We start from the raw sequence: 23973 nt of genomic DNA on the forward strand, positions 1-23973 counted from the left end.
TGGGAAATGCGGTCCGATTCAACACTAATATTACTGATTTTTAGTACTATATAATTAAGTCCTGAATCGGTTCCATTCAATAAATAAATATATATAATTTTTTTAATTTTTATAATAAATACTTTTTTGTATTTTTTTTTGCAAATCGACATTTGCATACCAATAATTGCAACAAAGATATTACACCATGAGTGCAAATATGACCATTGATGTATCTAATTTCTCACTATGCAGTAAATGATAAACTACAAAAATTATTATATACAATAATATATTTAATTTCACATGTAATAGATTGAAAATATACAGCCTATATCATTTTAACAGCTGTCAACACAATGTATGACTTTTCTACCATAATAGAAAAACACTATATTCGCATAGCAATAGTATGTACAGTCCTACTTTTACTATTTATAGTTACATAAGCAATAGCAGCAAAGAAAAATTAATCTAACTATGCCACATCACTATTAAATTTGATATTTCCCATAAGGGGAGACACCAAACAATAACTGAATAAGACTTTGACCGAGAGAGAGAATCAGCAAAAACATTACTCTGCTGAAATAGACAGAGATACAATGTGATATAACAGCAAAATCGAGTTGTAGAAACTCAAAAATATGTTTAATTCTTTCCTTTTAGATAGTATAATAAGGTCATGTAACGACCCGGAAATCGGACCACTACCGGTGCTAAGATCCAGATCGACATAAGGTTGTCGGGACCCGTAGCAAGCCTAACATACAACCTGTGTACCTGATAACATCTCATACATGATCATACACTTTCATAAAATTTTAAAACTTTCCATTCACCAAGCTTGACCTGTGCATGCATTAAAACAATATACATAAAACCCCTACTAGAGCCCTCATCAAATGCTCTAGTGGGTCAACATAACATATGTCAAGCTAGGTTCATATCTCATAAAAACATCATTAAAACATTTCACTTAAAAGATCATGTACAAAAGGGATAACCATATATTAGGGCCAAGCACAATTCTAAACATCAATACACTTATTTACATTACATAACATCCTTAAACTATTTTTACAATACATGTCCACTACTAGCACTATTACATAGACATAACATACTTCAACCTTGAAGACTCCCCGGTCTATCTTGAACCTGCAAGTCTGGGGGATTAAGGGAGAGGGAGTGAACTAAAAAGCCCAGTGAGCAGAACCATAATACATTGCCATAAATCATGTTTTCATGAAATGCATCACAACACATACAATTCACATCACGGATGGACTTGTCACCAATAACTTTCTACATCCAATGTGCTTGGCCCTCGACGGAGCTCCGCAGGACTTCCTTTTAAACACAATACAATGCCAAGATGCGTGGACATGGGCAGCCTTGGACTTTCATTAATCATCATATCATATAAAAATGCTAGGACGCGTAGACATGGGCAGCCTTGGACTTTCATTAATCATCATATCATATTGAGGGCTAATGGTTCATCCAACATCCATTCACATCAACAACATAGAATGCAATGCATCATATTCGTGAGATTCTAATGCAACAACCCTAAATATATCATGGCATTCGTGATGCATGAACATGCTCAAAACTTTATCATTTTAAATTATAGTTTAGTTCTACTCACCTCTGGTTGACTCTGATCTAACTTTGAAGCAGCTATCACTGCTGGGCTCCTCGGGTCCTCGGGTCCAATCCTATACAGGTGGACTCGAATGAGGTGCCAAATAAACTCAACATAACTCTAAACATCTACCCAAAAACCCCCCTAAAACATCACAAAACATTCATAGAAAAACATGCAAAGGAAGGCTGGACAGGGCACTTTCGGCAGCAGGTTCGGCGGCCGAAAGTCCCTCCAAAGCTGAAAGTCAACCACTTTCGGAGGCACCTTCGGCGGCCGAAAGTCCCTTCCAGAGACGAAATTCGTGCACCTTCGGCGGCCGAAACTCTCCTCCAGAGCCGAAAGTCCAACTTTCGGGGGCAGGGTTCGGCAGCCAAAAGCTTGCCTCCATAGGCAGGTTCGGCGGCCGAACATGGCTTCGGCTGCCAAACCTGACTTCGGCTGCCGAACCTGAGTTCTTCCAGAATGACAGAACTCGGCCTCTCATGCACATTTTGTCTCCCAAACTTTCCAAACTCATGCACAACACTCCCAAACATGCATAAATACATTCATAAGCATATAGGGGCCTCAAACTAGCCTAAACCCCAACAAAAACACATCTAACAACACATATAACATACATTACTCACAAAACTAGCATAAACCCTAACATTATGCATTTTCTCTAAAACATGCATCAACCCTCTTAAAACCCCTCAAAACTTTCAGAAAACATACAAGAAGGGTAGGATCTAAGCTTACCTCTTGAAGATCGAGAGGAGATGTGATCCTTAACTTGGAGATGGGAGAAATCTAGCTCTTTGGGTCTCCAAGCTCCAAAACTTGATCTTTAGCTCAAAAACTTCAAAAACCAAGTTAAAACTCGTTAAAACTTGTAGGATTTGAAGGAAAATATTAAAACTAACCATGGGAGGGCATGGACTCACCTTTGACCGAAAATGGGGAAGAAAACTTGCCCATTTTCGGATATGGGGCCTTTTATAGGTGGCTGGCCAGACCACCTTCGGGAGCCAAAGGTGCTCCCTAAAATGCACCATGTTCGGCGGCAGAACATGAGGTTCGGCGACCGAACCTGGATTTCCTCCCGTGGTCTTTTTCATTCAAAACTCAATTTCTTTCCTACTTAAAACCATAGAATACATGAAAACATTTTATAAAAACATGATTTTACCCTTCTAGAGGTTTCCGACATTCGAGATTCCACCGGACGGTAGGAATTCCGATACTGGAGTCTAGCCGGGTATTACAGGTCAGTAATAAAGGATTCTCTATATCCATTTGAACACTTTTCAATAAGGTTTTCTATCATAATGCAAAATTAGAAAAGCCTACAAGGTTAGGTTTATATTCACAATGACCAATTAGTCAAATTGCACTAATATGTGGACACCAAAAGAAAACATATGCTAAAGTTTCTAATGAAGACTAATAAAAAGAGCACTTAAAGTCTTATAAAATACCTCGTCGAATCAAAATAACAAAAACTAGTAATGCATCGCGAAGAACTCGTAAAAGAAAATTTTACAATTTTGAAATGATCTAAAGAGACTATATACGCTTCCACGTACTTTCTGTATACTAAAGGAAGAGGAGGGTGCAGATATCAGCGGCTGAGCAAATGAACTACAGCTTATAACTAGATCATATATTGTATTGACCATTACGTGCATAGTGCTAAATAAGATAATCAAGTGTACCAATAGGGACTACTGAAATATAGATAATAGATAATAGCTGTAATCTTTGATCAGTGAATAATTGCTTCACTACTTGATAATTTTAGTCCAATACTCAATAATCAATTATACCAATTAGGTATAGGTGTATTTATTCATATATAACATGAAATAAATACAAATATAACTATTTTATTTAATTATTAAAAATTTTAAATTTATATATAATAATAAGCTTTGTCATAGATTTGGATGACTCAACGTAAATTTTTATTGTTATTGCAACTGGTTGAAAAAAAAGCATAAATAAATTATGAGAAATTGGAAGTAGATTTAATATATATATATATATATATTATTTTGATTATACTAACTGTATTTTTTGACACATTGATAGCAGATATAAGTGTATCAACGCTACCATGTTTTGGCCAGGGGAAATATATAAGAAAAATTACTAATTAATTTTTTAATATATAAAAAAAATTTCAATTCATCAATTTTAAAAAATAAGTTAAAATATTTTAAATAACACATAAATTTTAAAATTTAAGTGTGAAAAATTTTTAAAAAAATTAAGGTGCCAATTAACTATTCAGATAAAATTTAAAAACTAAATTATATATTATGCTTTAAAAAATTTACAAACAAATGTGGATTTTGGTGTGGTTGTTATTATTATTATTATTATTTTGATTGAATTTTTATTTTTGAATGGGAGATTGGGAGTTTGAGGAGTGAGCAAGATGCCTTTAGCAACTGGACCAAACTAAGATATTTTTGGTTGAATCATTAAGCCTTATCATAAAGGAAGTTTAAAACATTATGAAAAAAATACATAACATTTGTTAATTAGATTATATCATATATAATTTCAAAAAAATTATCAAATCAATAAGACATGGAAAACATGTAATATCAATTAAAATTTAATTTTTCTATGTATATATTTGATTTTTAAAAAAAAATAGAGAGAATTCAGTGATACTAAAATTACCTTCAAAACTATAAGGTTTGAAAAAAAAAAAAGACATAAATGATGATAAAGAAACAAAGGTGAAGAAGAAAAGGAGCCGCAATTTTGCAAATGTAGATGGTGAAGACAAAGATGTGCTTCTATTTTATTAAAGTTCATTTCTTTCATTATTAAAGTTCAACGTTCCTATTTTCAAAAACCCGTTGGAGCCAAAATTAATTTTCAATTCCCATTCTTCACATGACATCATCTCTCTCTCTCTCCAATCTCCATGAACAAGAAGACCCTCGAGCCACTCATTCCTCATCCCAACTTAGAGAATTCTGATGGGGTGCTTTCTTGGCTGTTTTGGCTTCTCTTCCAAGAGAAACCGCAGAAAGCCTGCCAATGGAGTTCAACATGGACACCATGTAAGCTTTATCTTCAGCGTTTATCTCACTCTATTCATGTTCTCTTTGAGCATGATTCCAATTTTGTCATTTGTTTTCTTGAATCTTGCAGGGGTTGGGTAGCTATGAACCTCTGGATTCAGCTTCTACAGTTCTTGATATAACAGGGGAGCCCGTAAACGCACACTCTGAACTCAGGTCAGTTGCTGATTTAATGTCTTAAATTCTTTTCCTTTCTAGTGTGTTTATTGTGCGCTAAGTTTGCTTTTTGTTTGTTTATTGCTCACAGAAACAAGAACAGGGAACCATTGAACTACAAAATTAGGAAGAAAGTTAGCTTTAACTTGAACGTCCAGAGTTATGAGCCGATTCCAAAAGAAGAAAGTACAGATCATTTCTGGGAAACTGAGGAAGACGAAAAGAAAGAAGAGATTAGCAAAGACACTGCAAAAGGAAGCCAATCTCCCTCTCTTTCTGAGGGGGATTCGACGGAGACAAAAATGGCATCTTTTCCATCGAATTATAGATATCGAAACTGCATTGACAGCAACGAAGAAGAGGATGAAGAAAGTGACTTGGATGATGATGATGATGATCTTGATGAGGATGATGAAAGCGGTGGTGATATTGATGATATGGGAATAAGCCAAGAAGAGTTCTCTGAGAAATTCATGTCCTTATCAGTGAGTTCAAATAAGAGAGATTCTTCAACTGAGTTTGCTCAGGAGAAATCTGAAAATCTGAAGCCCCCTGGAGATATGAATAAGGGAGGATTTAAATCGATTGGGACGAATCGAAATGCTCGAGATAGGAGTCAATATGTTCATTCTGTGCTGAACCCAGTAGAAAATCTGAGTCAGTGGAAAGCAGTGAAGGCCAAAGGAATGCCACCGGTGAAGCGCCTGAGAAAGGAGAATGTAGCATTAGAGCAACAAGTAGAGAAACCCACACCTCAGATGCAAGAAATTGCAGTTGACGCCAGTCTCTCAAACTGGTTGTTCTCCTCTGATACTAGGCAGCCCAGAGCTACATCCATTACCAAGAGTAGCACCACCCCTGTGCAGACTGTATCATCAAAGACAAGCTCATTTGGCAGCACGTTTTCAGGGAGAGTCGGAGAAGATATGCCTATTTTAGATATCACCAATTTGGAGGCTTGAAAGGATATGCGAGTCAAAAATGAATTTGTTCAGAAAGTTACTTCTTTTTTTTTTTCCTACACTATGCAAGTGTGAAACAACTTTGGGTGTTGTTTGTTTCCCATATGATTCTTTGATCACTTCTTCTGATTGGTTTCAGAAGAATGATGTTGTTGGGTTGTGATAAAATATTTATGTTCTCATTCTTTCATTTATATCCGCCCATTTTCTCGTTGCTTCTCCCGTGATTAATAAAACAACTAAAAATAGTTTTTGTTTGTTAGAATCGGTTTCAGAGGTGATAAAAGATGCATAGCGGTGAGGGCGGCGAAAAATGCCAGTTATTCCTAGTTTTGACAGCAGCTGTAACCAACACCAATAAGTTTTACTTTTGCTCACAACCAAAGGTGTCCTCAATAATCCATCAAGGAAAAAGGAAAAACGTTGAATAATTAGCTAAAGTGGGCATTTGTTCCAAAGAATGATGACTACTTCCATTATTCTTGAATCACTGTGGAACTATGATTTATGCTTAAGCACGCGATGAAGTTTTAACAGAGGGAACGATATTCAAAAAGGTTCCTAAGTTCATATTGTTCAAGTTATCACTCCACATAAGGAATCAAATAGGACAATTTTCTGAAAAAGCTTATGGAAATTAAACATCACCATTATATTATAACTGAATGACACATGCACATCTTATTCATGTTCCTCGTAAGAGCTCAGATCATCAGCTTCCCTAGTGGGAACTTAGATCCATAAGAGTACAGCAGAATACAAAAACTAGTGTGACAACACTTATGACGAAGATCTCTGAAAAATACCAAAATAAAATGACCAGAGTTTGAAGTAACTGCATCTTCAGCAAATGATCATCCAAAATAATCTTGACAGTTGTTCATTTCTCACAGATCAACATGTATGGCAATACCAAAAATAGTCGGTTTCAATCAACATATTAGACATACAATCTAAATATTGACCGTCATTTGCTATCCGTTTCAATTTGTGGGACGAGATCCACGCAACTGAACTCGCCACAAAATTTATGAACTGGCATTGAACTGCATTTTGAAATGCATGATATTTTGCATTCTCAGCCTTCAGCCCTTTGGTTCCAGCAACAAGAAGGTGAAAAGAGACCCATTCACTTCTAATTATCAAAAGTGTGATCATGGAGAATGCTTCGTTGACTTATCCAGCAGATATCTATAAAAGAATGTACTGTGATATCTACATTATGTTACAGACACAAGAATCAGAATCATCCTCATCAGAATCACTATTGTCGCTGCAGGCACAAACAGAAAACAGGGAGTGAGGTGCAAAATTACTAACACTCAAGTAATTGATTATATATCAAACGATCATTACCTAAGCATGAGGTGTTGCCTATTTTCAGATATTTCTTAATGCATGAATTGAAGATCTTCTGAGTAACCAAATGACTAAAGCAAGGTGCTGAACCAAAGAGACGTTTCAGTTCAGTGTTTCACCAGAGCTGACCATAACATGGTTGGACAGTTAAAATATTAACCACTTTTCAACTAAAATGCATCATCAATTCTTTACAAATATTTACAAAAAACTAGAGGGCAGGCCAACATTTGAAGCTATGTCTATCAAACAATAGACAAATATTATTATGATTATAGGGCCTTGGCACTACAGAAGCCACATAATACACTATAACTGGAAACCACAGGTTGTAGTTGATTCTTCAGAATGTAACTCATGCTGCCTTAAGAATAAAAGAGCCCATGAACAGCTTCGCTAGACCTACCTTCCCAGGTCTTAAACTACTTAAATACACAAGGCTAAGGAAACACAAGTTTCAGTGGAATTTTAGATGGCCCTCGCAGCCAAGTGATAAGTATAGATGGTCCCTCTTTATTCTTCCCCTCAAATTAATAAAAAAAAGGAAGAAGCATACTTGCTCAACCAGAAAAGGGAAAATAATTCATGTAGTTTCCTGAAACAGAATATTCCATTTTTTTGAACATATGGTGATCCTTTTTCTAAAATTCCGATTCCAAGCAAGCATAGAAAAGTAGTCAAGGAGGAAGAAGGAAGCGGGATACAGTTTCCACATAAGAGAGAAAAATTATCAGAACGACCATGAATCTTCTCTGACAAGGCAGTGAACCCACAATTTCTAACTGCTAATTCCTCAACTCCAGTCCCTAATCTCAGCCTCCTTGGTAGAATAATAAAGACAGAATGGCAGCAAAGGTTCTAGGAAGCAAATGGTTCCTCCATTTGATTTTCGCATTAGTGTAATTAGTACGAGGAATGACCATTGCAGCATATGTTGCTGGAGGCTTTCACAGAATCCACTATATTCTGAATAAGAAAGAAGTGATGTGTTAATGTAGCCAGTCCATGAAGCTGCCAAAAGAACATAGATTAGATGATTTGAGAGTGAGGATTTGGTAGATCATAGGTTCTAGCTATGCTCTCTACTTGTATACTTGATGATAACAATAACATAAAAATAAGCTATCCCAAAAAATTGAAGTGAATCAACACAAAACATGGAAGATTCTCAAATTCCTCTACTGTGGCTCCCACTAAAAAGGACAAATCCAACAGAGAGAACCTTGGTGTTCACAACCCTGCTTCCTGGTTTAAGTTACTGGAACACAATAAGGGCAGTCAGTGACAGAGGGGGGAACTCTGATGACAAGTTTCTAATCCAAGCATCCAACCCAGAGAAAACATCAACTTTTAAGCTAGATTTGAACAAAGACTAAATTATTATCTGCTTTTTGTTTGATCTCTGAACGTCTCTGCCAAGGTTCTTTTGAAATACCAATAAGCAGGCAGGAAAAATAGATGCCAATGTTGCTAACATCTGCTTTATACATTATTTAAAAAGAAAAAGCAATTCAAGAAGATTGCGCAACTACTAGGATTTCACAGCTTACTACTGATACTAGAGAAACAGGACAGCTGGAAGTGAAAATGAGACTGTGATCACCAATAGTTTCAAACTTTCAAATATCCTTAATCTGGGAATTCCAGAAAACACAACCCAACTAAGCCCTGATCTCAATTGAGTTACAACGATATTGCATCAAATTCCTATATGTCTTTAAGCAATAATAATAGGAAAAAAAGAAGCTGCAATAACCATTTCAACTTCATGCAATATAATTGCTAAGTCCAGTAACATGCTTTAACTTGGAAAAAAAATTTCTCAAAGACATCTAATGCATGGAAGCCTTCTTAAATTAAACATAGTAAGAACATTGGTTACAGTAGAAGCACTTATATGCTAATGTGGGAGGAGTTAAGCCAACGGCATGGAAATTGCCTCTCCTCAATAGCCAAATCTTCAATTGAACATATCATAGACTTAGTCTTCTTTATCTAGCATAGTTTGCATAGATAATGAGTAGATTGGACCCTTCATAAAAGTGCATAATTAGGCTAGCAGTCCATTGCATAAGAGAAAGCCAAGCCCAAAAATTAATTATTCGTAAACAGTGGACAGCAAATAGACTACAGAGACCAATACTCTCAGAAGAACCATAACAGAAATATAAATGTCACAGTGCCTGAAGCAAAAGTTAGGTCATTTAGTGCCGGAAGTGTTTTAAAAAACACAATGACCACACCAACAAGATGCATGTGTAGTTGGGTTCATATAGCATTTAAACATGCATGTGTAGTTGCATATTCCATTCTTAGAATGATTTTGCAGTTGGGTTCATATTCGTTACTCATGTATATGCATTACTAGACCATGTCTTCAAACTAAAAACAACACCTCAGACAAGTTTACCAAACATCAGATTAAAAAAAAAAAAAGCTTGCAAAAATAGAAAGTGTTAAAATTAATTCTCAAGTTAAAGACAAAAACTACAAGTACCTTGGTTCAAATACTAAAACCTCCGCGAGTTTGTTCCCATTCTTATCGTTCCACTGAACTTTTCTCCGCACTCTTTCTGGATTTCTTGACATCCCACCTCTCCTAGGAGGCAACAAAGTGTTGGACTCACTGTAACATTCTGCATCATCAGTATGGTTTTCAACTTCTTCAGGGTCTACAGTTATCAAAGGCTCGTTTGTGAATCCATTAGCATCCTTGACATCTTTATCCATTAGAAATCACACACACACAAAAGCTGATCCTATCAAATCTGAGTAAGAAAGAGGAAACGGCACGTAATTGAGAACTAGGGAAGCTTATACTATTTAACAAAAGACACATCTACCCAGGTCGCTAAACATTAGGAATAAACAAACCCTAACAAGAAAACTAGAAATTTCCACGGGTGGATTGGTTAAGGTAGCAAATAAATTTTGACAATTAAACTTCAAGGTCAACGTTTACTTAAGACGTGATACTTAGAAATGAATCAAGAAAATATAAAATCCAGAAACGTAAGGCAAGAAGAGCGGAAAATGGAAATCATTGAGAAGACATGAAAACGTATCTTCCGAGAAAGTGACAGAAAAATAGGATGCACAAAACGTCGAGTAGAAGTTAAATTAGATGTACAAAAAAGGCAATAAATGCAAAAGTAGAAAATACAAGATTAATAGTAGAGAAAAGCAGATCAAACAATAACGGAAACGACACCATTTTAAACCCAACTGCTATAATTCTTGAAGAACTCAAAAAAGATAATACACCAGACAATGAAGAGATAAAGAAAGCAAAACGCTGGTATAACGAGTGTGGGTTTTGGGTTTACTTTTTATTTTCAAAATTGAAATACTGTTGAAGAAAAAAAGAGAGAGAATTCCTTCTTTGATTTAGATATTTTATTTTAACTAGTTAGGCATGGAGATCAGACGGCTACTAAACATGGCGCGTGGGTCCCGTCCCAGTAGATGCTTAGAACATGTCCTGTCAGTTAATCTGGTCGTCATGACACGTGGTAATCTGGTATGCTACGCTTTTTTTTTTTATAATAGTTGTACGTTAGCTGTAAGGGTGATGTTTGCTTTGGGGGGCTCCATGCGGGAAGCTTCAATTCTATCAAATACAGTAATTTCCAAATACAATAATCCAAATCATCAGCTTCAATAGCAAACGGACGAGACCAGATTTGTTACAATAAGATGTGAACAAAATCTAACAATCGAGGATATGGACAGGATAGCTGATCCATTACAAGGAAAAGCTAGTGACGCTGGGAAAGTGATGGGGTGGGAAGAGGCAATTGCTTACAAGGCAGCTAAAAATAATTGCGATCTTTCCTCTTTAACTTAATCTATACTCTTTAATTTCGGCAAAAAATTTCTGAAAAAAATCTATGCTCTTTAAGGATGACAAGGATAAATATTTGCATGGTGAATGTGAATTAGGTTAGGAGATGAGAAGAGAGCTCAGCATGGCTTGCTTTGAGAGGGCATCACCTGCATTGAAGGGGATACTGCTCAAGTTGTATCGGTAAAACTCCACTTAATGTTTATTCCTCTAGGAAATAAAATGTTTGTTTTAGTGTCCGATTTCACCTTGAATTTATCTCATTTTGAATTTCTTATTTCAATTAATCTAACAAAAAAATAAAATAAAGATTAGATAATATATGGTTAAAATTATAGAAGCAAAATAATATAAAAATATAAAATGGCAAACAATTTCTTTAACAGTAGACTAAATAACTTAATTTTAAGAAATATAAAAATTATTTTAATTTAGTGTTTTTAAAATTTAGATGAATTAACGAATTTTCAAAAAATCCGGATAGTAATTATCTCTTTTGTGTTTCTGGATAAAAGACTCTGCACATATGTTACGGCCCAAGCTTTCCAGATGAGATTAACACATGGAATTACGAAGAGTGAAATCCCATCACTCAAGAAAGCAAAACAAAATACTAACATAGCCCCCACAGAAAATGAAGTTCCCTGGCATTGAATTGATCTATGAAAATTTTATGTTTTTCTTCTCTTCTCTGCAAGACGCAACTCAAGAGGCATGATTTTTATAGATTGAGGTAAATAACAATCAAGGATACTTTTTTTATGACAGTGCTGAAAAGCATGTGGAGATTGATCATCACTTGTATGAATTTGGATCTGTAGAGTACCATGTTCAGGTAAGTCCTCAACACTTGGCTGGTAAGTAGCATTCAAAACACACACATCTACATGTATGTATATGAGAATTGGGCTGATGAGTGTTTTTAACAGTCATCAGCAGCAGATCCAAATTGCATCTACCTGTCAATATCAACGCCATTGCTTTCCCAAGGAGTTGAGCATTCATATGGGTTGTCAAAACAGATGCTGAAGGAAGTTTGTTCTGATGCTGTGGAAATTGTTGAACCCCCAAGACAAGGATACCAACTCACTCTAAAACTTGACTTTTCCAAGATTCCAACTGAAAAAGGTTTGCTGCCACTCCACATCACCTATACTATGTATCACAGCATATTGGTGCCCAGTGATATGCTTTCAATCCGTAAACTCAACAGAAGTATAAGTGATAAAATTGTATGCTGGTAATTCTCAATTAAGCTCTGACACCAAATCATAATTAACAGTGTAAAACAAAAGTTTTATCACAGCAATGAAGATGCCTTTCAAATATCATTATCTGAACAGGTGATTAGACATTCCATTATTATGATTATGCGTATGTTTCTGTTCCAGAATCTGAAAAGGTGATTAGACAAATTTCTTCAGTGCAAGCAGTCATTTTAAGTTCCCAGCTGAAAGAAATGTTGGAGAATGTCAATTCTCAAGATGCGTCTCAGGGGATGTATAAGCCAATCAAACTTGTCTACCACCCAAGAGAACCCTTTTATGTCATCAAACAGGTAATATCTACACAAGCAATTGTTAAATTCTTCAGCACAATAAGGTGTCAATAAAAGCTCAAAGGAGGATATTTGGCTTCAAGAGATATTAGGACTACGCAAAATTTTAGAATTAAAAATGTCAGTCCATCAATAACTTCAATTCACAGCACATTATATTTTCATGTCATTTGAATGATAAAATGACCATCTGCTAAGAAAAACTCAGAATTTTTGTATATATCCAAGTATATGAAAATAATTTTCCAACCATGTGGACTCTGTAAAAAATGCCATTAGATCATTCTGGCCAGATGCCTGCAAGGTAAGTTCATGAAGCCTTCTACGTCTCTTATGTAAATCTCCTTAACTGCTTTCAAATATATCGAATATGGATTCACCAAAATTGAAATGTACATAAAAAGCAACCAAAGACCACTCCCTTCACTTCTGACACAATCAGCAATATGCTGCACTCGTCCTTCTGGGTTGGCAACAAGGCCTCCAACAAATTATATAGAATAAAGATTGCTGCATATTTAATCAACATTCAGTCTAACATAAAGTAAATTAATGTGTGGGACAGCCACAAAAAATCACTGCAGTATTCCCAATGCGTTTTAAAGAACCATCAGATGTGATTATTGCAACAGCCTTTTTTCAGGTTTGTAATATTAGATATTCTCAGTATCTTTGGCTCCGTGATCCACTTCCCCCTAATCTTGGAAATAACAGTATTTTATTACATTTTTCTCCATTTATGTCTTTTTCAATAGGAACTTATGGACGTTGGCAGTTCAGAAAAGTGGGCTAAAGCACCACCTTGCACCTGGTCGCCCATTCCTCCCCCAGAATTGAGAGGAGAACCTATAGAAGATTTGAGCACCAATGGAGGGTTTGTTTCTTTTGGTATCCTACTGTCCTGTCCTGAATCTAAAACCATGCATAGCATGGTTAAAAAAACATTAGCATTAACTTAGGCACAGATTTCATTAGTAGAAAACAATCACATTACTAATCCTAATTTAATAAACAAAATTCAAGAACCAAATCCATTGAAATACACCCTATGTTTGACCGTTTAATATTAGTGGCAGCATTTAATTTTCCTCTCCACTTTTGAGTTACTTTCCACATACAAGCACCACTTTTGTGCACCTTCAGACTGACAATTTACTGCCATATTTCAGATATTTCATCACGTCATGTTGAAGGTAAAAAACTAGATAAGACTGTGTGGAGTCTATTAAACTTCTATGCCTATGTGAAAAATCACATAAAGGTAACAATTCTACCAAGGCACATTTTTTTTCATGTATATTTTGTTGGGGAGAACAGGGTGTTTAAGTGGACTGCATACATTTTTGGCTGATGAGAGTTTTTGAATAGTGCACTAGAGGATTCATACAAAGAAGGATGCAGAAGTGTTTGGAACGCTTGGTTGAGGTAGGGAACTGCAAAACTTAAAAAAACTCAAGCAGCTTAATAGTTCATAGTGAGCAGATTCAAGAAACCAAAAGGCATTTGCTTTTCCCCTTCTTGCTATAGGGCCTTTTCCTCTTTTCTTGTCCTGCAAGCCAAATATTACTTTTGGGCTGAACCTAGGAATTTAATATTGCAAAAGCAAACAAATATTAGTCAAACTTACTCGTGGAACCTTCAACAAGTTCATGAGTAACAAGACAGCAAGACTAATTATCTTGTTCCAACTTGCAGGTCCTGAACAAGGAAAATAAGGAAGAAGATGGAGATGTTATAAAGGTTAAAGGTATGCTTTTGGCTTTTGAACATTGTTAAGGACAACTTAGAAAAGAATTTAAAGAAAATGAAAATGATACTCTTATTTCTTGCACCAAATGGTGTTTCCAAACTGATGGATACGAAGAAACTGATAACCGATCCACTGACCAGTCATTCCATCATCCAAACGTTTAGAGAACTTATTGAAACAGGATATATAAGAATACATAGCTTGTTTGTGCATCAATATTGTCAGCATAACATTTCCAGCGGAGTGATAATTAAAACAAGAAAAATGGAAATATGTTCTGTTCTACATTTCCGTTTATTCATACTTTGTTTTCCTTCCAGAAAATGCAGGGTGTAAATATGTTAGGAAACTGGTAAAGTTCCCAAAATCTGCAATGCTTAAACAAAGATGTGGTGAATTCACCAAAAAGATGAAGCGAATTCGTTCTCGAATTAAAATCCATGGATTTGGACGTTTTCAGAGACGATGGTTGACAACCTCAAAGTTTCCTTCTCCAATGAGATATACTAAACTAGATTAATTCATATTCTACATTTAATAGTTCATTTGCAGTTAGGACATGCAATATGCTGCCACTTATGGACTTCAATGTTTTCCGTGACTGTTACCACAAACCTTTTCTCATAGTAAGTGCAAAACTGTATGTTCCAAGTCTACTTAAATTGTGCAAATGATAGCAAAGTAATTTCAGGAGCCATCAGACACATCACATTAAATATTATCTAGTCATGTTGATGATTTTCACAAATTTAGAAGTTCACAGTTACTATCAACTACTGCTCAAACATGAAATAGAATACAACATGGGTAAGTGTGAATACTGTAATAATATGTTGGAGAAAAGAAAAGCTCCATGATAAACCTTAAAAGTAGGATGTTTACCTGTCAGAGGAGTTCCACTGTTACCAATCTGATTTGATCAGTCAAACAAGAGATATATCTTCTATTAGCATTTGTAGAAAGTGTTTTATTAAAACAAAAGCCAAGTAGAATATTAAGATGCATAAATTTGAGAAAAGTGTCAATGAACAACCAGCTAACTGACATGCTGCTGAAAATTTTCAAGAAATAGTAAATTTGCAGTCCTATTCAACTGCAGCTTTCCGAGAAAATTTTGTGTAGGAGTGTGTACATGTGTGATGTGTGTGTGTTTGAGAGAGAGATCAATGAGATGCCAATTTAACAGTATAAAAAGTATGCAAGTATATTTTTAGGCCAAAAGTGGTTCATAGGAATGCAAGAACTAAGTCATTATTCAAACAGCTTAACAAAAGTATTATACTAACATATTGTTGACAGAACTTTCCTTATGTTGCATTGGATAAACATATTGAGAGAGTGAATATGAATGTCCAAATACAAAGATTCAGGATTGAGAGGAAGAGCTACCGAGGTAAATGAGAGGAAGAGCTGCCAAGGTAAATACAAGGATTTTCTACATCTGTGGATTCAAATTAAATACCTAAATAAATCCTTACTTTTGAATGGAACAAAAGCTCTACTAAAACTTGCAGCAGGTTTGTAGCAATAATGGACAAAAGATCAATTACAATTCATTATCCTGAGTTCTGATGAATCTGTGGCTAGGATCGCCCAGTTGATTTCTTAGGATCAGACAATATTATATCTTCATAACTATAGCAGAAGCAAACAGCAATTTCCAAAGAAAGGAAAACTTGAGGTATCTAGCCACTCCAAATTCTGAACAAGGTTACAAAATGTAAGATAAAAGCTGTAAGAGGCTATTATTTTCCTTCATTCCGAATACTCATCAAGATGATATTCATTTTCCTGCATTCTGAATATTCTTTTCTGCTATAAATATCAGCCAAATGCAACTTCTCTGTGCATTTCTGTCCAGCTTCATTATATGCCCATGGAAACAGGCGGAAACTGATAGTAATAATCAATTTTCTATATTTGTCCTGATCAATCAACACAAGCCCAGGTTAACAGTGCAACTACAAGAATCATGTCTATCTGTGTTTTTTTTCCTTTCATGGAGGGTATGTGTAACACTCTAAAATTAGGTAGAAGCATGTCTCTTTTCCGCCTCCCCCCCCCCCCCCTCCCTTTCTTGCAAGCTAAAATATGATTCATAACTCAAATACATGCAGTTTTCTATCCATATTCAACTTAAATATATTCAATATTTTATTTTGGTGAATGACAACCCAATTGCAAATTATTTCCTGAACATAAGTGGTTTGGAACCTCTGATCACACTTTCTTTCAATTAAACAAAATTGAAGGATAAAAAAGGAGGTTTTCCTTTAACCTTAAAAACATGTGTGCTTCATTCACCACAGAGCAAAAACTTTGATTCCATTTTTTTGTACAGCATCAATCTCATATTATGCTAAATATATATGAGCATTTTAAGCAAAATGTAAATTTCTTGCTCTAGACTTCTTTGAGGCATTAAAATTATGAGCTTAACCAATTGTCAAAGGACGTATATAAGACAGAAAATTGATCCACCTCTACTAGTTTTACAACACTACCAATGTTGCCATTGCCAACATTAACAACCTCAGAAAACAATTCAAAACTTGACCGTAAACTAATATAGATGAGAGTAGTTTCATTATCAAAGAAGCTACTTAACAATTTTCTTCGTGCAAATGGCCAATATGTCAGAGGATAGAATGTCCATACTTCTAAGAAAAAGAATCTGTTAAACTTTATAAAGCAAAATTGTACAGGAGATTTGAAAGGCAAAGAAAGCCATACACCCACTCTATTCCAGCTCAAACTCAGGAAGTGTGAGCGTCACAGTGCTGTCTGATTGGAGCTCCGCCAGCAATGGACCACTTGCCTCACCATGCCTTGAATTCCTATGTCTTGACAACACTCCAAACACCCCAAAGCTCACAAGCAACACCCCAATTGCATGCCCAATAAATAACAAATTAACCAATGCCACACCCCTCAATCCATCATCTTCAAGATCACACTTCAACTCAGCATTTTCACTTTCCGGCGAAACCATTATTTTATGGCACCCCTTGAAGGCAAAAACGTCAGTGTACAAGCACAAAGCAGCTTGAAAAAACCAAGTTCCCCTTAACACCAATCCACAACAAAAACAAAACTCCATGAAAAAAGCACGAGGCCTAATAGCCAAATACAAGCAGCAGCAGCAACAAATAACGGTCAAATTACCACACAAACCGTAAAAAACCTCACTAATATGACCAGAAATCCCGTTTCCAATAACTGTGTACTCTATGAAAAACACAATCCCCGTTAATACAAACAAAAAGTTATCATTAAGGGTTAATGGGTCGATGTTATCTCGCAAAAGAAATAAAATGGCCAACGCCCAGTAAAGGAAAAGAACCAGGGATTGATGCATGAATGAGAAACGGTAAGTGGGGTGACCGGTAAAAGTCAAGAAAAGGAAGATTTCAGAGAAAGAAGCAATTGGGAAGGCTACAGTGAGGACATATAAATCGAGATTCTTCCATTTGGGATCAGAGAGGTACCACGTTTTGGATCTGAACAAAGAAGGGTTCTTGAGGTAGAGAGAAGAAGAGAAGAAGAGGCGGCGCAGCCCAACTGGAAGAAGAAACAAGGCGGCGGAGAAATGGGTCGCCATTGATGCCATTTTAGCTCCTGATAATGAGGTATTTTCTCTGTTTCTGCAGTCCACTATGTACTTGAAGGTCTTAGATTGTTTTGAAGAAGTCAGAAAATGCCATACCCATACAGGTTCTTTCAGTTGGCCTGCTTCCGTTTTTTCGAGTTCAGTGATCTGAAAATTACTAAAATTCAATTAAAATAAAATAATAGCTCGTTCCAAAAGTATTATAGTATTTTTCTTTTTCATTAATGATAAAATTAAAAAAAATAAAAATGGAGATTTATGGAATAGTTAAGATTTAATAATATTTTATTTATTTTTAAATATAAAATTTAAATATTGTTTATCCCAAGTTTTACTGATGCTAGTATGTCTGTATCTTTAACTTCTATCATTTTTTACTTTATTATTTCCTTTCTTCTTATCTTATTTTTTTTAATAATTATTCAAATAAAAATAATTTTATAAAAAAAATTCATCAAATCAAAGTATGAATTACTGTTAGTTCTCCATGATTTATCAAACTTAATTATTATTATTTTTTAATTCAATTAAAATTTCTTTATATTTTATAAAATTAAATTTTTAATTTTTTATTTAAGAAATTCTACTTAATTTAATTTGAAAAACTAAATAATACAGATGATTAAAATGAAAAACTAAATATTTTCAAAATTAAGAATAAATAAAGTTTTTTTATCTAAATAAAATAAAATTTATTAATTTTTCAACATAATGACAAAATTTTAATTTTATAAAATATAATACATTTTATTTATATTAAAAAAAACAAGATTTAAATAGTTAATTTGGTCAAAATATAAGGGTTAAAAAAAAAAACAAAGGATAAAAATAATACTGTGGATATTATATGGGGATGGAAAGGGAAAGGCCCGTTTAGAACTGTAGCCGTGAAGCGAGAGAGCCTGCGCCCCTTCCATATCAATTGCCGGATGGTTAATGGTGCCTCTTCTCATTTTCAAATCCCATGGACTTAAAGCCAAATTCTCACCTTCAACATGCCATTCCCTTTGTAGCACATCTTTATTCTCCATCTTCTCTTCTAGATCGCAATCTTTCTACCACAATACAACCGATGATTACAGTAGTCACACCCTCACTTCACCCTTACCTTCATCGCCTCCTCAATCTGTTGTCAGATCAATTTGTTCAATGGTCTGTGAATCTTATTATCAACAAGCCTCATACTCGAGACCATCACCTCCGAATCTCAATCTCCAAATCAACCCCGATTCTTTGACCCATGAGCAGGTCATTACGGTTGTTGCTTCACTTGCAGAGGAAGCGGGTTCGATAGTGGCATTGAGTTTCTTCAATTGGGCAACTGGGTTTGCCAAGTTTAGGCATTTTATGAGGTTATACATCGTTTGTGCTACTTCTTTTATTGGTAATGGCAATTTGGATAGAGCCCGTGAAGTTATGCAACATATGGTCAGGAGCTTTGCTGAGATTGGGAGGTTGAAAGAGGCTGTTAATATGGTTATTGAGATGCAAAACCATGGCTTAGTATTGAATGCTCGGACGTTGAATTTTGTTATTGAGGCTGCTAATGCTTTGGGTTTGCTTGATTACGCGGGTGACATGTTTGACGAAATGCGTGATAGAGGAGTGTATCCTGATTCTACTAGTTATAAATTGATGGTTCTTGCTCATTGTAGAATGGGCAGAATTCCGGATGCTGATAGGTGGTTGAAGGAAATGCTTGAAACAGGTTTCGTTGTTGACAATGCTACCTGTACTTTGATAATTAGCACATTTTGCGACAAGGGTTTAGTGAATAGAGTGTTTTGGTATTTTAATATGTGGATGAAGATGGGTTTGAAACCAAATTTGATAAATTTTACATCTTTGATTAATGGCATGTGCAAGAGGGGTAGCATTAAGCAAGCATTTGAAACGTTAGAGGAAATGGTTAGGAAAGGTTGGAAACCAAATGTGTACACTCATACAGCATTGATTGATGGGTTATGTAGGAAGGGATGGACTGAAAGGGCTTTTAGGCTATTTCTCAAGCTTGTTAGGAGCGATAATTACAAACCAAATGTATATACATACACTAGCATGATTAATGGGTATTGCAAAGAAGAAAAATTGAATCGAGCAGAGATGCTGTTAAGCAGGATGAAAGAACAGGGATTGGTTCCTAACACTAACACATATACCTGTCTCATTGATGGACACTGTACAGTGGGGAATTTTGAAAGGGCATATGAGTTGATGGATTTAATGGGTAAAGAAGGATTCACCCCTAATGGCTTTACGTATAATGCATTTATTGATGGCCTCTGTAAAAAAGGAAGGTTTCCAGAGGCATATAAACTATTTAGAAAGGGACTAAAATGCGGATTGGTGGCTGATAGTGTAACTTATACTATTCTCATATCTGAGTTCTGCAGACATGACAACAATAAGCAGGCCCTTGCATTTTTCAGCAGGATGTTCAAGGTTGGCTTGAAACCTGATATGCGCACATATAATGTGCTGATTACAGCCTTTTGTAGGCAAAAAAGAATGGAAGAAAGTGAGAAACTTTTTGAGGAAGCTGTCAAGCTTGGCTTGGTTCCAACCAAGGAAACTTGCACATCAATGGTAAGTGGGTACTGTCGAGATGGCAATGTCAGTTTGGCTGTAAAGTTTTTCCACAGGATGAGCGACTATGGTTGCACACCTGATAATTTTACTTATGGAGCGCTGATAAGTGGTTTATGCAACGAGTCTAAGTTGAGTGAGGCTTGTCAGTTGTATGAAACCATGATTGACAAGGGGCTGTCTCCATGTGAAGTTACTAGGCTAACATTGGCTTATGAGTATTGCAAACAAGGTGATTCTGCTACCGCTATGATTATCTTGGAGAGACTAGAGAAAAAACTCTGGATTCGGACAGTTAATACACTAATCAGGAAGCTTTGCAGTGAAAAGAAAGTAGGAGTTGCTGCATTATTCTTTCATAAGTTACTGGACAAGGACCGTAATGTGGATCGAATAACTTTGGCTGCATTTACCACTGCATGCTATGACAGCAACAAGTATGCTCTCGTTTCTGACTTGTCTGAAAAGATGCTCTCTAAAGGAATTGGTTAGAAGCTCAAATATATTGAGAACAGGAAAATTCCGTTGTTTCAGAAGCTAACTGGCTCTTGCTTGAAGATTTTAGAGGAGATTGCTTTCCTCAATCATACCATTCATTGCCTGAGAAGCTTGAAATTGGTGACTGTTGACACTTGGAGGGATGAGGAAGACACCCTTGTCTTCAGAACAATGAGCAAAGTGTCACAATATTGTCTGAAGTAGGAATCCAAAGTAAAATTTCTCAATTGAATGTTTATACGCCAAAGGCCTGCGGCAGAAATAGCTAAACAACTGAACTTTGGAAAATAAAGGAAAAAGAAAAGAGATCTAAGAAGCTAATTGTCATTATTTATATTTTCGGAGATTTTGAATATTATTTTATTGTCTAGTATGAGGTAAATGTGAGGTTAATGGCCTCTGTCAAGCATAGGCATCATTGCAGTTAAACTTAAATCTTGCCATGGATTTTCCAGTTAATTCAAGGATTCTTATGCGAATAAAAATGGTATTTGTGGACCGTTAGTTTCCCATTTAGCTTTTGGAATTCGATCTTACTGTATGGGCATCATCCATGCAAAGGGCGTTTGTGATGCATTTTTTAAACAAAGTGAACCCCATGGCGTCTATAGGGTAATCTGAGAAACTTCAGCCCACAACTTTAGATTCAGGCCAAGGGATTGTTGGGACGATGTTTTTTTTCACATTTTATTTTTATTTTAATTAAAAATAGTATATAAGTTTTAATGTTTAAACATTAAAGAATTAACATTTTATTATTAAAAATTAATAGTTTAGTATGTTAGGACTCAAAAATTAAAATGAATTTATTTGGCTATTGGTAAAAAATAAAGGGGCGAATTTAGACTTGTATAAAAAAGACTTAAGAATGAATAGATATAATCAGTTATTTTTTAAAAATTTTCCAGTGTTAATAGTTTTTTCTATTTTTTCTTTTTGTAATTTCTATTATAAAAGCTTTCTTGGAGCCTAATTTGGCTTTGGTCTAATTGTTAAAAATATATAGTTATTTAATAGTCTTAGTGTTGGACCTTTGTATCCTTAGTCCCCTACTTTAAAAAAGCTTTGTCAGTAGGTTGCTGCTGATCAATAAAATCAGCTTGGATTAATGTTCAAACCAAACATTCTACGAGCATGTCGTTAACATGCAGCAGCCAGCAGCTCACTAACATCCAAGAACCTGGGAACCATGAAATGCAGTTTGAATCAATATGCCCTACTATGCAAACCGAACATTTTGAACTCTATTTCCCGTCGTCCATTCTTATTTTGATTTCAACTTTTCTTGTTCATTAGGCAATCTTCCTACCCAAGATGAATAGCCAGTAATCGGAAAATGGTTTCAGTGGGCCCCTCCCAGAAGAAAGAACCAATAATATTTTAGGTCAAGATTGTCTCCAACTTAATTGAGGACCATAAGTTGTAGAAGAGGAGCAGCACAAGTAATACACGTGTTTAGAAATCTACAGTAGAATCCAACCCATCTGTATGTGGCTAATAGTGTTCCATGAAGCACCATCCCCACAATAAAAATCCTATGGCTCTCAAATTTTACACCAAAACAGATCATCTCCTCACCCGCAGAACATAAAGAAAAAAAGAGAAAAAAAGCTCCGATTGTTGCAAGCAGAAAGGCAGCCTCTAAATTTGCATAGGGAGAGAAACTTGTAGCACTATTACTGGGGGGCTTTCCAAAATGGCTTCTTCAATTTCAGCAACTGGGTTTAAGGGGGGTTTTGGTATGAGTTCATTTATGGTTGGGGAAGAGTATGGCATGTTGGCTAAGACAATGCGAAACCATGTGAGGGTTGCAAAGCCAGTAAGAATGGCGCCCATGATGAAGAACGTCAATGAAGGGAAGGGCCTTTTCGCACCAATTGTTGTTGTCACCCGCAATATAATTGGAAAGAAAAGGTTCAACCAGCTTAGAGGAAAAGCAATTGCCTTGCACTCACAGGTAGCCCATTCTTTTTGTAACTATTGTTTATTTAGATTTGCTATTCTGCTCATTCAGAAGAGAAATTTGATATATTTTTCCTTTTCACGATTTATTTTCTAAATAAACAAATAGTTTTGTATTACTATCTCCTCAAATTAGATTAGACTAAAAAAATATATATATCGCAAACGTTTTTAAAAATATATTTCCTTTTATTTATTTATTGTGGTTTCCTGTGCTGTGTGATTTCGCCGGCCCAGCTGTACTGCAACATCAACCCATTTTTAGACGACTGCTTCGAGTGGTCTGCCGGAGCCAGAATTCTAAAAGGATTTTTTTTATTATTATTTGTTGTGGTGGTTGAAAGGCGTAAAATGTTAATTTCAAAATAATTTGATTGATATTAAAATAAAAAAAAGTAATTGATGAAGTTCAAGCAATTTTACTGAGCTGCTTAAGTTGTTAACATGTAAAATGTTCAGGTGATTACAGAATTCTGCAAATCAATAGGAGCAGACTCAAAACAAAGGCAAGGACTGATAAGGTTGGCCAAGAAGAATGGAGAAAGACTTGGGTTTCTCGCTTGAGGAAGGGCCCAAATATGTCATCACCAAATGAAAAGATTCAAATCCATGGCTTATTTTGTTTACGGGACTATCAGCTGTTAATGCCCTCATCATCTGGTTACCTCTGAATCATAATGTTCACCATATTACTAATTATATAAACTTAGTCATTACTCATTTCAGTTGTAATACTCGGTCTTCAAATTATAGAAATAAGCTTTTATCACAAATCATTATATCACGAAACTTTAGCAATAAAACTCGACATTGTTTGTTACTCTTTTAATTGATCAATCACTTGATTTTATCCAAGACTATTGAATTTATTATCCATTTCTGCAACATAAATACTTGTATTTATCATTCTGCCACAGCGCAACATGCTATATGTGGCTGTGATACTTGGTCATGACGGAGGTCTGGAACATG

At 35.4% G+C, this 23973-nt stretch overlaps 6 protein-coding genes across 10 annotated transcripts; 4 read left to right on the forward strand and 2 right to left on the reverse strand.

Annotated features, from left to right (window-relative positions):
* The first annotated feature begins 4505 nt into the window (after window positions 1–4505).
* LOC110601431 (uncharacterized protein DDB_G0283697) lies at window positions 4506–6024 on the forward strand. Its single transcript, XM_021738557.2, has 3 exons — window positions 4506–4695; window positions 4787–4872; window positions 4964–6024. Exons 1-3 carry the CDS (start codon window positions 4612–4614, stop codon window positions 5832–5834), a joined length of 1041 nt encoding a protein of 346 aa, XP_021594249.1. The 5' UTR covers window positions 4506–4611; the 3' UTR covers window positions 5835–6024.
* Window positions 6025–6465: 441 nt separating this feature from the next.
* LOC110601868 lies at window positions 6466–10581 on the reverse strand. 5 transcript variants are annotated; one of them, XR_006348669.1, is made up of 3 exons: window positions 9691–10581; window positions 7191–7277; window positions 6466–7107 (listed from the first exon to the last, which is right to left on the reverse strand). XR_006348669.1 is itself a non-coding variant. In XM_021739241.2 (2 exons), exons 1-2 carry the CDS (start codon window positions 9921–9923, stop codon window positions 7050–7052), a joined length of 291 nt encoding a protein of 96 aa, XP_021594933.1. In that variant the 5' UTR covers window positions 9924–10571; the 3' UTR covers window positions 6466–7049. The 5 variants fall into 5 exon arrangements, 3 of the variants coding, with proteins under 3 accessions (XP_021594933.1, XP_021594937.1, XP_021594935.1); XR_006348668.1 differs by having other exon boundaries at window positions 7045–7107; window positions 7191–7317; XM_021739241.2 differs by lacking the exon at window positions 7191–7277 and having other exon boundaries at window positions 9691–10571.
* A 106-nt stretch (window positions 10582–10687) lies between these two features.
* LOC110601057 (actin-related protein 2/3 complex subunit 2B) lies at window positions 10688–15061 on the forward strand. Its single transcript, XM_021738052.2, has 10 exons — window positions 10688–11220; window positions 11806–11872; window positions 11967–12165; window positions 12429–12595; window positions 13161–13238; window positions 13351–13483; window positions 13765–13856; window positions 13964–14020; window positions 14291–14342; window positions 14666–15061. Exons 1-10 carry the CDS (start codon window positions 11144–11146, stop codon window positions 14863–14865), a joined length of 1122 nt encoding a protein of 373 aa, XP_021593744.1. The 5' UTR covers window positions 10688–11143; the 3' UTR covers window positions 14866–15061.
* On the reverse strand, window positions 13764–18107 carry LOC110601058. Its single transcript, XM_021738053.2, has 2 exons — window positions 17079–18107; window positions 13764–15255 (listed from the first exon to the last, which is right to left on the reverse strand). The coding sequence occupies exon 1, from the start codon at window positions 17953–17955 to the stop codon at window positions 17086–17088; it is 870 nt and encodes a 289-aa protein (XP_021593745.1). The 5' UTR covers window positions 17956–18107; the 3' UTR covers window positions 13764–15255; window positions 17079–17085.
* A 682-nt stretch (window positions 18108–18789) lies between these two features.
* Window positions 18790–21543, forward strand: LOC110601003 (pentatricopeptide repeat-containing protein At4g19890). Its single transcript, XM_021737971.2, has one exon. The coding sequence runs from the start codon at window positions 18892–18894 to the stop codon at window positions 21031–21033; it is 2142 nt and encodes a 713-aa protein (XP_021593663.1). The 5' UTR covers window positions 18790–18891; the 3' UTR covers window positions 21034–21543.
* Window positions 21544–22587: 1044 nt separating this feature from the next.
* LOC110602187 (protein PROTON GRADIENT REGULATION 5, chloroplastic) lies at window positions 22588–23830 on the forward strand. The gene is made up of 2 exons (XM_021739642.2): window positions 22588–22996; window positions 23461–23830. Exons 1-2 carry the CDS (start codon window positions 22736–22738, stop codon window positions 23563–23565), a joined length of 366 nt encoding a protein of 121 aa, XP_021595334.1. The 5' UTR covers window positions 22588–22735; the 3' UTR covers window positions 23566–23830.
* The last annotated feature ends 143 nt before the right edge of the window (window positions 23831–23973 follow it).

Source organism: Manihot esculenta, chromosome 15 (genome assembly GCF_001659605.2).
Source record: "Manihot esculenta cultivar AM560-2 chromosome 15, M.esculenta_v8, whole genome shotgun sequence".
In the NCBI taxonomy this organism is placed as follows: Eukaryota; Viridiplantae; Streptophyta; class Magnoliopsida; order Malpighiales; family Euphorbiaceae; genus Manihot; species Manihot esculenta.